Raw genomic sequence first — 16,034 nt, 5'->3', positions numbered from 1 at the left:
TTTAAATCCCTATGGATTATAGTCCTAGGGAATTCAGTATGAAGATAAGTTACAGCAACTGCAATCTCCTTAGCGATCTTCAATCTTACATTCCAAGGCAAAGGCTTGATTTCCATGCCCGCACCTCCTCGATAGGTAAGAGCTCCCATTTCTGGGTATTCACACACGAGAACCGGACGAGGAAACTCTAGACAACACCCTATAAGCTTGAGAACGTTTTTATGGCTGCTCATCATCGATGAGACTGCTATATCACGGTAGGAATTGTAAGGGGGAAAGAGTTCATATTTATAGTACTTGATCAGTACGGCTCTGTTTTCAATTGTACCTTTGTACCACACGAATATGTCTTGAGAGATTTCATAGCTCCAGTCGAAGTTGTTTGTCGCTTGAAGGATTTGGTGGGAAGAAAACGTACGGATGGGATTGTACTTACCTCCTGACGATGCAATGAGTTCCTCCAACAATAAGCTCCCATGCTTCTGGAAATTGATCTTCTGTTGTTTCTTCTGTTTCCTCCTTGACGAACAGAACATCTTTGAATTCAGAAGTTGAGGTTAAAGATCAGTCTTGTGCAAGAAATAATGGAAAGAAAGAGAGACGATAGAAACACAAAGTCAAGTCAAGTTTGGTTTGGCTCTGGTTCTTTTTGTAGGACCATCGTTCCATCATCATCAATGAATATGTTTGTTGGGAACTTTATTTTATTCTTCAAGAATTTCGAATTGTGTTTTTATCTTTTAGTTGGGCCTATTTTGAAATCGAGAGAGGCCCATATATTTGTCGCAATAATTCATGAATTTGTATGTATATCCCATTTTTTTAATTCTTGAGTTTTTTCTTCGTTGACACTTGACATTGACATTGACAGATTCAGAGAAGATCCAAAGGGAAACGTGAAACAACAATTCAATCGAGCGAGAGTCAAATGAAGAAGAAACGTTATCTGACATCTGGGTCTGATAGAAGAAACAAGGAGAAGAGCTGGTTCTTGGACAACGGAGGCGTCTTTTTAAAAGAGCTTATTGCTGATTGTAATGGTAAATCCATTCCTATTCGCAGCTTTTCTTCTGAACAGATCTTGAAAGCCACCAGTAACTTCGATTCAGCCTGTTCTTCTGTCTCACAAGGTGTGTACTATGAATGGTATAGTGGTAAAATCGAAGACAGGTCTTATATGATCAAGAGGTTCTCCGATGATGAATTCACAAGAAGACACAGAGTTGGATCGGTTTACAATGATATTGTCTTGTCTGCTCGGATGAGAGTAATCACAGCAACTTTCTCAAACTGCTGGGATGTTGTCTCGAGTTTCCTTTTCCTGTTCTTGTGTTTGAATTCGCAGAGCATGGAGTTTTGAATCATCGAGGAGGTATTGTGGTTAATGGTGAAGAGTCTTTGTTGCCATTGAGTGTACGGTTGAAGATTGGGAAAGAGATTGCCAATGCTGTGAGTTATCTTCACGTGGCGTTCCCTAAGATCATCATACATAGAGATGTTAAACCGATGCACGTCTTCTTGGACAAGAACTGGACTGCAAAGTTTTCTGATTTATCCTTCTCAATATCTCTCCCTGAGGGTAAATCAAGAATGGCAGCTGAATGGATTATGGGAACATTTGGGTATCTCGATCCATTATACTATGCCACTAGTTTTGTGACCCAATATACCGATGCGTACAGCTTCGGGGTCTTTTTGTTGGTTATTCTCACTGGCAAACCGGCTGTCTTCACTGATTCTGATGGAGATCCCCAAGGTGTTCTTGGCTATGTTAGAGGGTTTTGTGAGGATGGGAAGCTCGATGAAGTCATTGATCCAATGTTGATGAAAGATATCACTCGTGGTCAAAGGTTGCAAGTCGAAGCGTGTCTGGTGCTTGCTTTGAGATGCTGCGAGAAGAGAGATGAAGACAGACCAAAGATGATCCAAGTGGCTAAAGAACTCAAGCTGATTGAAACATCGCTGAGAAATTTCAGCTAGAGATCCTCAAGGAACTTGTTAAGATAAACTTTGAGATATCTTTACAGAGTAGGCATCACAAGAACAAGATTGAAGTATCATTGGTGTCCAAAAGAAGAGTTATCAGTTGCGTGGAATATGTATAAGGCTAAGTAAAACATCCTTGGATTATGAAGTATAGAAACTCGGATTCGTAGATACTATGTGTTATCTTGAAAGAAAGCTCGAAAATGAGAAGATCCTAACAACTTTTCACTACTAAGTACTGTATAAGAAATAGTCTCACAAGAAAAGTTTGTGGCGTCAGGTATCTGTTTCTATCTTCTTGAGTTCTTTTGCAATTTCTATCATACGAGGCACGTTCTCTCCTGGTCTGAATCTTACACATCTAAAAGCAAGCTCAACGAACGCTTCCATTTGCAGTCTTGAACGCTCAGGAATGTCATCACTCGCATTGTCCAACATCGACGGGTCTATCAGTTCAGACAACAGACCTTGCTCAAGAAACTTCCCAACATAGACAGGCAATACAGGAAGGTAAACAGCGACATACGAGTTGTATTCAGACTTTCCTGTCAAAAGAACTTGCATGATGATCCCAAGGCTATAGATGTCGACATTCTCGGTGACCAAACCTGTATTAAAGTAATCTGGTTCGATATAGCTTGATGTCCTGCAAACCATGTCTTCTACGCCCATTCTCCCTCTGGAATAAGTAAGCTGAGGCTGAAAGAAGAGAGCTTAGCTGACCAATTCTTGTCCAAGAATATATTTGCAAGCTTTAAATCTCTATGGATGATAGTCCTGGGGAATTCAGTATGAAGATACGCTACAGCATCTGCAATCTCCTTAGCGATCCGCAACCTTACATTCCAAGGGAACGGCCTGACACCTTCTTTTCCACGTCTTATACAGTTTAGAGCTCCATTTTGTGGGTATTCACACACGAGAACCGGACGAGGAAACTCCAGACAACACCCCAAGAGCTGGAGAACATTCTTATGGCTACTCATCAAAGACGAAACCGCAATGTCACGGGAGAAGTTGTCAGCGTCAAAAACAGAACAGTCTTGGAATTTCTTGATCAGTACGGGTCTGTTTTCAATCATGCCTCTGTACCACACGAATCTGTCTTCAGATATTACATAGTTCCAGTCAAAGTGGTTTGTGGCTTGAAGGATTTGGTGGGAAGAAAACGTACGGATGGGATTGTATATACCTCCTGAAGTTGCAATGAGTTCTTCCAACAATAAGCTCCCATTCTTCTGGAAATTAATCTCCTGCTCCTCTTTCTTCTCCTGCTTCTTCTTTCTGAACAAACCCAACATCTTTAAACCCAGAAAATGAGACTGAAGAATGAAAATTGTCTTGTGTTCAAAGGGATGCAAGAAGGAAAGAGAGTCAGAAGAAGTGCTAGAACAAGTCAAGTCAACGAATGTCACTTTACATGATTTGGAGCTTATGCAAAAAGTCAACAACAACTCATGACTTTCCATATGTTGTTAAATGCACAGTACATCTTAATTTGTTCTTGTTAAATAAATGTGAACAATCAGTTTTCACATGATGACATTATGTATAGGATTAATTTACATTATGTAAGGGTTATTTGTTCTTGAAAATAAAATGAAGAAGATGAGAAAGTTTGTTTATTCATGAATCACTTTCTCTGTTTTATTAATAAACAGGGGAAATGGAAATAGGAAGTGAATAAGATCACATAATTAGTGTGTTACATAATGAAAGATAGCTTAGTGCAAGTAGTAGCTGAAGAGGGTCACAAGGGAAGCCCCAACCAAAGAGCCAAGAGCTGGCAACGCAGCTGAGGCGGCGTTTCCGGAGGGTCCTGGTGCCGGAGCTCCGGCTTCCTGAGCAGCCATGACGGCGGTCATTGAGGCAGCAGCGAAAAGCACACCGCAAGCAATCTTCTTCATCTCCATTGTTGAGACCTGAAAGGCTTTTCTTTTCTTCTTTTTATTTAGTTTTTTTTTTGTTGTGTTTTTTGAAGTTCTTGCAGGTCTGAGGAATATGGATGGTGTTAATGGGCAATTTATATGTGTGGAACTTGTGTTATTTTTAGTAATATTTACTTTTTTCTTTACCTAAAAATAACAGAGGTTTAAGGGAATTAGGAGAGAGAAAAGAAAAACAAATTATAGTGGTCAAAATTAACTAATTCGCCGTTAAATATAACTGTAATTACGGTGAAAAGAGTTGCAAGATGTGGCTTAGCTTTATTTTAGCATATCTGTTTCCGTATTCTTGTTACATTACATGAGTTTGAATTTCGGTGTAGAACAAAATGGATTTATTAGATTTTACACCACTCGTTGGTTATTTCGAAGAAAATTCGTGTTAATTACACAAAATATGTCTAAAAGTTCAAATGATTAGTAGAGTTTCATTTTCAATGTTGACAAACTAGCTCCAAATGCTACAAAAAGAAGTTGATTACAAAAGTGTATTTCCGTTACTTTTTGGGATCCTTAAGACTCTTTTACTAATCTAATCCAGTAATCTTTCTACACACGGCAACAAGTGCCAAATAGATTTATACATGGGACTATCAATATATACACCATAAACTTGTCCTATATTAATTCAGCATAAACCCCCTCAAGAAGCTGTTCCATTGGATTGTCGAGTCTCAAGTTCGTGTTCAGCAACCACAACACATGAGTCTGCTTCAAGCAATGGAACCGAACTGTTCATCTTCTTATTAGGTATCTCACCGGTCAAAGAATCGATCATATCCGTGGTACAGTTTACATCAGGTGCAATCCCTACTTGATCAATTTCGTGTAGAGAAGGTGACAAATACTTAGCCACCGTCACAAACAAAGCCGACCCATCGTTTAGCTCCGTTACACTCTTGCAAGACAAAATCACAAAACATACAACAACTTTTTTATCATAAGATCAAGATTTGTAAATTATTATCGTTTACAGCTTACTTTATGTATGTACCTGAATTTTTCCTTTCCCAAATGTCCGGTTACCAACAAGTGTAGCTCGACCGTTATCATGTAAGGCACCTGCTAAAATCTCGCTTGCACTCGCACTTCCTTCATTCACCTGTCCACCATTTTGATCGAGAGATTCACTGGGAGTGGACTTATAAAACAGACCTTAACAAAAATTTCATCGTATCTATTATTCACCTAGCCAACTTATTTACATATATACTTACAAGCACGACAAGCGGATCATGTGTCACGGCGTGTCCATCAATCATGTTTATAGGTGATGTAACCCCTTCTCGGTCAATTGTATACACAAGGGTCTCATCTCCATCAAGCCATAACTGTGCAACATCGAGTCCAGCTTTAACTAGACCTCCCTGAAATGGAAATGTCCAAAGCTAAGTGTCGGAAAATGAACAAACAAACACGAAAACTCGTTAGAAAAACAAAATCTGAAAAGTTACCGGATTGTTCCTTAGGTCTAGAATGTATGACTGTACATTCTGATTCTCCATCTCATGTACAGCATTTTCCATTTCGGATGCTGCAGTCTGTCGGAAGGTTTGAATCAATGAGTTTATATATCAAATCTCGTTTTCATTATTTTTATGTTTTCACAAGATTAACCTGAGAAAATGCTGTGAGTTTGACATAACCAGTCTTTGCTAAACGTCCATCAGGTGTCGTATGTGGGATTATAGTACTGGATATTGGAGATAGCTTAATGTAATCTCGGGATACCTTGACCTTTACGTATATGAGATGCACTTATATTTAGTAAGTAACCGAACAAATCTAACATAAACAGCGGAGATTATACCTCTCTGATACCAGAATCTGTCCCTGACTCTTTCACCTGCAAGACAAACTTACATGTTATGATCTCAACTATACCGGATTTTCAAAGAGAATGCAGAGGGAACCAATAGAGTACACTTTTAAGTTTTATGGTAACAAACGTTCCAACTCTGCCTCTCAGCTTCTGTGCTGCTGCTTCACTATCAATACCATCCATTTTCTCACCTGAAATCATATAAGAAACAACAGAGTTTTAGCCAATTTCCAGAAGGAAAATGTTAGTAGGGATATGGACCAATGTACCATTTATCTCGACTAATTTCTCGCCTTCGTGTATTCCAGCACGATCTGCCGGGCTACCTTCTATGCAAGACATAACAACCTACATTGGACTCTACCATGAAACAAAACCTATCTACTTCATGCTTAGAAAACGAAAAAAAATAGGTATTGAAAAAAAGTCTCAAGATGTGTTTGGTCACTAACCAGGTGACCTGTTCTTGGTTCTGAGTTTATGAAAAGGCCAACACCTTGGAGATTTCCATCGCTGCCAATTCTAAAACTTTGGTACTCCTGCAAGTCATAATGCAGAACCAACTTCAAATCATGCCTAGAAACACTCATGGAAGAATCAAAATTTGGAAAAGTACCTTTGGGCTAATGAGTCGAGTAAAGGGATCACCAAGCGTAGAGAGCATAGCTTTGATCTTTCCATAAGCAGCATCTGCTGATCTTAAAGGAAACATTTCCACCATTGTCTGCTGCAACTTAGAATCCCAATCTGCAAAAAAAAATCAAAATCACTTTCCTCAAGAGAAACATTCTACAAAAATTTCCCACAAGAATCTGAACTTTACCCTGATGATTAAAAGTTGGATCAACGAATGTTTCTCTAATCAAACCCCAAGCTTCCACAAGAGTTCTCTGTACTGTACTAACCTTAAACAAAACATAAAAATCCAAACTTGATTACTGAGAGACGTTAGAAAAACAGAGAAACAGAGCTCAATGAAAAAGCTCACCTCACGAGCACGTGAAACAGGGAAAGCGATCGTCAGAGACTCAGCTAGTGCCGGAGAATCACAACACAAAGAAACCGCTACTGCAGCTGCGGCGGCGCAACCGAGCAATCTTCTTCCAATTATACTTTTCACCATTAACACGCCATGGCTCTCTGACTCAGTAGTCTTGGTCTCTGTTTCGAACCCTAGACGCGAAGACGATGCAAGGCAAGAACGTTTCTTGTGACGATTGAAGCTCGAGAATCGAAGAATCGGAGACGGAATCGAATTAGGTTTCCGAGTATTCGAGAAGTGTAACAGAGGTAGATCAAGTTTTGGGGTTACAGTTGTTTCCATTATTTCAAGTTTGAAGAAGAAACTTGAATCAGTATGAATCAATCCAGTTAACCGAGTGAGGAATATGTAAAATATGTATAATTATTGGCTATAATGACGTGTTTAAGAAGTTTACGACTGTTACTAAAACCAAATTGTGGAAGATTCTTTATGTACATAGGTAGGTCCACTTGAATCTTTGTGGCTTAGAGCTATTGTTACTGTTGCGTATCTAAGCTAAAGAACTGAAACTAAGATCTACACGTGCTGTGACTGACGTTACGTCAGTGATTCATCAGATGATCTGTGGACATGGTAACGTCAGTGATGTATCAGATCAGATGATCTGTGGACATGGATGGACCAAAGAGAGTCAAAATCTGTTTTATCTGAATATGGGCTGGACTATTGACTTATACTAATCGAATCATAAGGCCTGATTTAGTTTCATTTTGGGCTTGAGACCAGAACATTCAGATTATTGGAAACTCAATCTGTTATTTTGGTTGATTTGTTGTCGTTCGTTCAATTAACAGTAATAAATTTGACAAGATTATCCTTTGGCCTAAATTATCGTGCCGTTAGCTTGATGATATTTCAAGTGTTGCTTTGGATCATAATAAAATCACAAAATACCTTAAAATTTTGTCAAAGCTCCATATCTCTTTAATTTGATATGAATTCAATATCCTCATAAAACGAAAAATGTTATATAACCATGGAGAATTTTGAAAATATCTCGTAAACAGTTGATCAAGCATTCATTATAAATATATATTGTAAGTTTTGAATTTCTATAAAAGGTAGTACACAGTAAATAACTTGTTTTTGGGCATACACATAGATGATCACCATCCACCATGACACGTGAATCCAATTAAAGTGTTGCATGTGCATGCATCGGGAAAAAACGATCAATTTTTTTGGAACAGAAATTTAGGGTTTTGACTTTAGGATGGATGGAATGTTTAGAAGATGGACATACACTTCATCTCCAAATTGATTGCTTCCCCTTTGGAAGGGAAATTTTTTTATTGTAAGTATGGGGTTCCTCATAATTCATAAACCCATCCCTCTCGTATTTTGTCTTTCACATTAGTCCCAACGTGAACGTACCCTTTTGTTATGAGTTCCGATACCAAAATTCTTGATTAATGGTTTTCTTTTTACCGATATTTATCACCACACATATCTAGAGATTTTTACATTTGCTTATAACTAAATAAGATATGGATTTTTCCATGATAGCTAAGCGTGTGAGAAGTGCATCGTCGGTTGAAATTAATTTCGATAGCTGTGAGCTTTTTTTTTTTTTGTTTTTTAACGATTTCTATATCTGTGAATTATTGGAACGAAACTAGCTAGCTAGTATCAGATTAAAAAGAGAGAATATAAATATACAAAATAATTTCTAAAATATCCAAACTCAAGTTTGTATACTATATACACATCTTTTATTACTATATCATAAGAGGTACATATATGTAAACATCATTATTTTCAAAAAAAAAAATTACAAGCATAGTCGAACTCACCTAGTAATTAACACGCAGATGTGGTCCTTTTTTGGGGTCTATCTATATAATAGTACTCATAAAAAAACGAAAAAAAAAAACAAAATATAGAAAAATAACCAAATACCCCTTACAAAAAGGAAAAATATGATCAAGTAGCTTTTCTTTTAAAAAAGAACAGTAAGAAATTCATCTTTTAATTTTGGTTGGTTTCATGAAAAGTAATTGAACAAAAAAGAAAACAAAGGAGGTATGGGAAAGGAGATAAAGACACATTTCACTTAAAGCACATTGTTGCAGACAAAAAGAGAGGGTTGAAAATAAAAGACAGAAATAAAGGAAAAACAAAATAAACGAGCAAATTGAAAAGAAAAAAAAAATTATGTGAGAGAGAGGATAACATACCTGCTCTTATCAAAGTCCACACTGTTCATAAAAGAAAAGAGTACCTGAATGAAAATACCTTCACTGACAATTTACTTATGTTATGTGGTCCATTTTTTTCTTGTTGTCAATATTGCAAACGGAAGTAACATACTGAAACTATAAATGTGAAAATACAGTTGACCAATCTAACCACTTGGTGAAATTGACTATGTCATCTTCCAATCAAGCAAGCGTGTATATAAGCATCAAAGGTGAATTAAATAGAGTATGTTTTAGGTTTCAAATTAATGAGATTTTTGATATCGTCAAAATATTTTAATATTTGATCTGACGAAGAATACAAAATTATTACTATGTCTTTAAATCGGAATGTAAAATTTTCTGTAGGATAATATCGTCTCATAAAACAAACTATTTCTAAAACTTATCATAAGATCCTGAATATTTAAGTTACTCAAATTTACAATATTTTTTATGGTGAACTTTTAAAAACTTATACCAAAACTTTTGTTCTTTGTTTATTTTAGCGTTGAAATGTTGTTGTTGGTTAATTTGTCATAATATCGACAATAAGAACAATTATGTAGGGATGTATATAAATACACACTTTTAGGGTAATTAATGTAGAAAAGGTTGATGGGTAAAATTGGGAAAATGAGGGAAAAGAGTGAGTGTGGGTATTGTCTTTGGAGTTATGTTAACCTCAAAATAGAATCTCTCCTCAAAGTAATTGGAAAGACAAAAGTCGATGCCATGTCCAATCATCTATATAAATAATAAATAGTAGTATATTTTTTCTCTAATCTAAAAAAAAAACAAAAAATCATATTTCATTTTCTTCCACCTTTTTTGTTTCTATTTCTTTCTCCTGATATCATCTGCCCCTCCGTTCTGTGATGATCTCACGCTCTAGCTTCAGTGCCTCACACACATATACATATACAGCCATATATATGTGTGTGTAATAGATGATAAGTATACATGAAAACTTCTTTTTCTATTTTTAAAAAAGTGTCACTGGGATTAACCATAGAAAGAAAATAAAAAAAAAGTATCACTGAGATTGAACAATTCGGAAAATATGTGTTCTATAAATACGAACTATCATTCAGAATTAGCATAGTATGTATCTGAAAACTTAGTTTTCGAAGATCCCCAATTGATAATGTTTCAAATATAATAGTGTTTTTTTTTTGTTTAAAGATTATAAATATTACTATAAGAAAATAAAGCTTGAGAGAAAAAGTGTTTTGTAATATGTATAGTTTTCCTGAACCTTTTTATATTTCCTTGAGATAATATCGCTGGTGAAAGAAACCCAACACAACATACAACTTGGAGAATCTACAAGGCGTAATGATCAAATAGCTTTAACAAGAGTAGAAAAAATAAAGTTGATCAAATAAAGAATATGGACAAAAGAACACGCTCGGACAATCATCACGAGAGCTAACGAAACCTCATCTCTAACGATTATATAATATATTATTTGTATCACAAGAAAGAAGTGTTTTATATAAGAATATTTACCATTATTACATCGCCAAATGGTATATTGTTTTTAATTTTTATATTCTATTCTGTTAATAGCATCACAGGTTTGATAGCGCTCGATCGACTAATAATGCATGGGAACAGCTGGTTGAATATAAGTTTAGTTCAAGCTGATTCTTGTGTTAATTGTTAAATTGACAAGGGCCAAAATAAAGTATTTAAGTACGTATAGAATGTAACATTAAAATTTTATAAAACTGAGATCGGATTACAAAAATGCAATCTTTTGTAAAAAACACTAAAACAATCATTTAAATTATATATATATATATATATATATATAAACAAAATTATCTGACAAAGTTTTTTTTTTGTCTGACAAAGTTCGAGAATGAAAATTTGACAATAATTTGAGTCTCAATAAACTTTCTTACCTTTTTTTTTTGGTGTTTAAGAATTGGATTAAAACAAAAAAAATGGCACATATATCAAACCTACATAATGCCCTCTTATAGGTCATTTTTCACTTGTGATCTAATATAATAGAGAATGCTATATTATACTAATCTAATTAATTATAATATACTTCTAAATATATAGTTATGTATATATATGTATATGTATATGTTGTTTTCTTACATCAATATATGTTGGTTTATATAATTATTTTTTGAATATGTATATATATATGAAAATAATTTATTCATTTTTTTTTTGTTTGCTCTTTTGAGGTACCCGTGATTAATCATGAGTCAAGCTCAATTTGGCCTCTTTCTCCCTTTATCTTTTGCATGTTGGGGCCTCCTTCAAACAAAGTTGTCGAAAATCATAGATAGCTACATTAATCTTCTTTATGTGATACTTAATAGTATAATTTTTAATACTCAAAAATTATATTTTTCCTTCATTTACGATAATGTATATAGACAAAAGGAATACGTCAAAAGAAGATTTTTCTTCCATAATAAAAAAATATATACAGTGTACGTACGTGTGTGTCCATATTAAATTAAATGTGGGAGATGGAGATTTGAGCCACGGCAGACAAAGCTGTCTCCTTCAGATCAGCCTTGGAATATGAACAGTAAAATAAATAAATCGAGTTACTAATTTACACATTTCTCGACATTAACATAGGAAATGGTAAAGTAATTAAAATTTCGTTTAACGGATTTAGAATATAGCTTCGGGATTTTAAAAAGCAGGAATTAAGCTAAGGTCTTTTATTTAAGTTTTTGTCAGACAAGAAAAAATGTCTACGTTAAAACAACCAATGTATAAACTTAGGTTTTATAAATAAAATAGTTAATGTAACCCTTTCACACAACAAAATTAAAATAAATAAAATGTAACAGCATAATTACGGAAGAAAGTGAAGTCCAATGTTCGGATTCTTCCCGGCAACAGTAGAAAAATCCAAATATATATTGCTCGGATTTTGAAAATGTCTTTTAGATAAATGCACACTCATAGAGAACAATTCAGTTTCGATATTCGAAAACTTCTTTTTAGCTTATAAATCGATAACTTCCCATTTATTTTTATGTTTCTGTTTGTCATCTATCTATTTTAATAGGAATGTAAACATGTGCTTATAAAACTTTAACTGGCTATAAATTTCTAAATAAATGAGAGATTTAGATAGCAATGCTTATAACTAAGTTGTAAAATTAAATTCAGAGACTATCTAAGATAAATTATATGATTCATTTATATAATTATTTATAGAAAAGTGTATTTCTTGCTTTTAACAACTTTTCAGTTTAACTTTTACAAAGTGATTTACAAACTGTTGGGCTTGTTTTATAGCTTAATCATAAAGCTATAACACATAGACTCCAAAAAATATAATAAACTGGTTAAAGTTGATTTAGAGGTTTTCTACCCTGTATAAAAAAAACGTTAGTTTTTAAGCCACTAGTGAAAACTTTTACTACTTGGTACTTGCATGTTATATCTGTCAACGCATGATCACTTACATTTTACGGCATTATAAGTATTAAAGATGAACCAACATATATAAATATCGGTAGAAATTTCTGAAGTGTTAGGAAGATGAGAGGGGTCAAAGGAAGAGAGGTAGGGATGGTCTATTTCTCCCAACAAAGGGGTAGGATATTGATTGGCAATAAATGTTGTCTGAATCCTACATAATTTAAAGGTGCGTTCATAACTTTTCCAGATTTTCTACTGTTTAATTCCAGCTTGTGACCAATGTAAAAAACAATCCTTATATACAATATTACATGTATGTATATACACCTCTCTAAAACAACGGGCCTTGTTCAAATTTTCTCCGTGCATCAGCATATTAAATTTCATGTTTATCCTTAACAAATAACCAGAATTATAAATACAATTAGAACAAAAAATGATAATTTACATGGTTAATGGATCAAAATACGGTAAATAATAGGGCAGACAGTTAATGTAACATTTTAGATTTGGTTCAAATACATTAAAAAAATATTTGTAAACTTGAAACCTTGAATATGAAATGAATACAAAAGAGGCAAGCATGTGGGTTTTGATTGGAGGAGATGATGAAAGTTGGGTCATTTGTGTGAGAGTGTGTGTAGAGAGAGAAATTTAGAGAGATGGTCAAAGGAAAAAATGAGATGTCAAATCAAATAACAGTGAGTGAAAGAGAAAAAAAAAAAGAACTGTTGATACCATCAATCTTTGCTCCCAAATCTGCCCAACCCATCACACCCTTAGGGCTCCACTCTCTTCTCTTTTGTTTTTTATTACTCTCCTTCACATTACTTTGTGCCCCTTCTTCACCCATTGATCATCACATTCATGTACATACATACACGTGTACATACATGACTGCATGCATACGTATGCAAATACAGTACTAACTGAAGGAATATTCACTGTTTTTACATAAACGAAAATTAGGTCAATCTCTCTGTGCGTATATGCCTAAGTCGAGATATATTTTGCTAAACATGCCTAAGTCGAGAGATGATCATCTGGTTTCGAATTTTAAGATAGGATTTTAAAAGTGAATCATATATAGATAAAAAGGTGTAATTTTCCTTCAACGAGCAAATATGTCTGTCCACTAACAAAAAGGAGAGGAGAAAAAAAAAAGGAGCATATTGAAAAGCTCTTTGCAGGAACGAAAGCCTCTCTTTAACTGTAATCTTAGTTACACAATCATATCCAAATTGGATCTTGAATTCTACATTACCAACAAACTGACACACAACAAAAACTGTAACTAGAATAATAAGACAATCTCCGGTGATTTTGTTTTGTTTTATATAGTAAGATAAAGAAATCGTTCATATATAGGCTGCATGCACGTTAACAAATGCAATATTCCTTTGGTGAATTTTAATTCGAAAGTTAGTCTGAACATCACTGCATTTATAGGACAATTTTATGAGAATGAAACCAACAAAATTTTTAAATGAACAAAGTGTATAACATGTCATATATTATGATTATTACCGGGAGCGTTTTATATTTCCAATTTATGTATTCAAAACAATTAATTAAAAATACAAATTAGCAATTGTTTTGGAAAGAAAAGCAGTTTATTATAAGGTCTCTTATTTTAAATGTTTCATTTTTCAAGTACGTTTCGTTCCATTTTTCACAAAACCTGTTACTATAGTATATATAACCATAATTGTTATGTAACACAAGGTATTTGGCAAACACACTATATACAAACAAGTTCTGAAGTGTTTCTACTGTTGGTTATTAATTAGGGTAATATATACATATATGTAACTAAAAAGGAAAAACGGACGAACGACCGTAGCTTCTTGCAACTATTTGCTATGAAATTGGCATTCAATCACAACGTATTAATTAATTAACTCTTTTCAATATACATGTACACCGGTTTGGAACATTTTGATAAAAATATTAACGAAAACCACATATACATGTATAAATTTTATGTATTATAACATCCTCAACACATTATTTCAAAAACAACCAAAACTATCAAATAATATAAATTGGTATTTAATCTTCCTAATAAAGGTCTGCACTTGAGTAGTAATATTCTCTAGTGTCCATTCTCTCATTATTCTCCATGATGTCACTAGACATTTAAGTATCATAAGTATTCTTATACAATAACTTCAAAGATAAAACTCCACCAGAAAATAAATATCTTTTGGGAACAAAAAACAAAACTAGAATCTAATATATATTACTCAAATTAAAGATTGGAAATATTCATTTTGATCTAGAATATCGTATATATAGAGAAATTCTTAACATAATGCATGCATGGATGTCTAGCATCTACTTTTCTAGTCTTTTACCATCCTAACAAATATAATCCATACGTTTAAAATTTATCTAATTATTCTTCAAAACGAAAGGTAAAAACTAATGAAAAATAATATATACAAATAGAAACCATTGAAACCTCATAAGTTAGAGTGCTACATTGTCTTAAATTTAACTAGAAAGCTAGAAATACAATTTAAAATTTCCAAGTAATCTTGATTCATTTTTTTCCTATGATCAATTAGATGGTATAGCTTTTACTTTTGAAAGCCTCTACCTCCATCAAAACTTGGTCCATAGATTTAGGTTTCTTATAATTAATATATACCGAATTACTAATTAAGTACTGATACTAATTTATATAAACTATTTGGACTGCATTGACTCATGATCATTGTCTAATTGTTCTACCTCAGAAGCAGGCTCATCTTCTTCATCAAACCCATCAATGCCATACGCTCCATGGCCATTACCAAAAGCTTTGATGTGATCTTTGAGAGATCTCTTGTGCTTGAAATCTGATCCGCATATGCAATACCAAAGCTTACCACAATTCTTCTCATGTGTTCTCCAATCCCCTCGGACCGCAAAAGCCTTTCCACATTTCCTACACATGAAAGGTTTGATCCCATGTTTCCTCTTATAATGTGTTTGAAGTGTTCTGAAGTCTTTGAGAGGCTTTGCCCTTGGATGGTCAATATTATTGCGACAGCCTGGTGCGCAGCAATAGCATGGAAGCCTTAGCATTCCTGTTGGCTGCGTTCCCCTTAGAGATTCAGGTCCTTTCCTGTACTGTGATCCATGTCCCCACATATGCATCTGTAAACAAAATCATGCAAGCATGTATGATCATGTAGAGTTTGAATAACTTATAGTAGTATATGTTCGAAGCGTTCATAAAGTGTGCGTATTGATACTTAAGCTTATAATATGTCTATTAGTCAATTTAGTTACAAGTGTCTTCTATAAGATGTAATGATTACTCTAGCCAGCGTAAATATATATATATATATATATATATATATATATATATATTGACTAGCAGATCAATGTTTTGATGATTACTCTAACTCGCATATATACATATATATCCACTGAAAATAAATTTATTAATTAGCATATCAATCAACCTTGAAGCACATATGTAAAAGACATCAAAATTTCATCCAATAAGGATGTTAAATAAATGCTGAAATGTAAATTAGAGAAATTAATTTCACGATAACAAAAAAGAAAAGAAAAATATACAAGATGTGTCAATGCATGCTTAGGTAAGCAAAGCTAAGTAACCTTTTTTTTTTTTTTTTTTTTTTTTAAAAAAA

The 16,034-nt window shown here is 33.9% G+C and overlaps 3 protein-coding genes and 2 pseudogenes across 6 annotated transcripts in view; 1 reads left to right on the top strand and 4 right to left on the bottom strand.

Moving 5' to 3' along the window:
- LOC104781678 (non-functional pseudokinase ZED1-like) overlaps positions 1-648 on the bottom strand; it is a 3,711-nt gene extending 3,063 nt beyond the window's left edge. Inside the window, exon 1 of one of the 2 annotated variants that reach the window (XM_010506402.2) lies at positions 45-648. In XM_010506402.2, coding sequence (XP_010504704.1) covers positions 45-536 — 492 coding nt within the window. In that variant the 5' untranslated portion in view covers positions 537-648. The remainder of the gene's footprint in view (positions 1-44) is intronic. The other variant, XM_010506401.2, reaches the window with a different exon arrangement.
- On the top strand, positions 757-2,476 carry LOC104784132 (annotated as a pseudogene).
- LOC104784130 lies at positions 2,211-3,985 on the bottom strand (annotated as a pseudogene).
- Positions 4,371-7,208, bottom strand: LOC104781677 (carboxyl-terminal-processing peptidase 3, chloroplastic-like). Of its 3 annotated transcripts, none has more exons than XM_010506400.2 (12): positions 6,743-7,208; positions 6,578-6,659; positions 6,371-6,501; positions 6,207-6,293; positions 6,024-6,102; positions 5,857-5,945; positions 5,743-5,778; positions 5,550-5,669; positions 5,387-5,473; positions 5,150-5,299; positions 4,927-5,034; positions 4,371-4,830 (listed from the first exon to the last, which is right to left on the bottom strand). In XM_010506400.2, the coding sequence occupies exons 1-12, from the start codon at positions 7,076-7,078 to the stop codon at positions 4,576-4,578; spliced, it is 1,560 nt and encodes a 519-aa protein (XP_010504702.1). In that variant the 5' UTR covers positions 7,079-7,208; the 3' UTR covers positions 4,371-4,575. The 3 variants fall into 3 exon arrangements, with proteins under 3 accessions (XP_010504702.1, XP_019100394.1, XP_019100395.1); XM_019244849.1 differs by having other exon boundaries at positions 4,392-4,830; positions 6,578-6,654; positions 6,743-6,838; XM_019244850.1 differs by having other exon boundaries at positions 4,392-4,830; positions 6,578-6,649; positions 6,743-6,833.
- LOC104781676 (zinc finger protein WIP2-like) overlaps positions 14,806-16,034 on the bottom strand; it is a 3,000-nt gene continuing 1,771 nt past the window's right edge. The window contains exon 2 of the mRNA XM_010506399.2: positions 14,806-15,531. Within this exon, the coding sequence (XP_010504701.1) occupies positions 15,079-15,531 (453 nt within the window). The 3' untranslated portion in view covers positions 14,806-15,078. The remainder of the gene's footprint in view (positions 15,532-16,034) is intronic.

The sequence above is a fragment of the Camelina sativa genome, chromosome 4 (assembly GCF_000633955.1).
Source record: "Camelina sativa cultivar DH55 chromosome 4, Cs, whole genome shotgun sequence".
Classification (NCBI taxonomy): Eukaryota; Viridiplantae; Streptophyta; class Magnoliopsida; order Brassicales; family Brassicaceae; genus Camelina; species Camelina sativa.
This window is presented reverse-complemented; position numbering and strand designations above follow the sequence as displayed.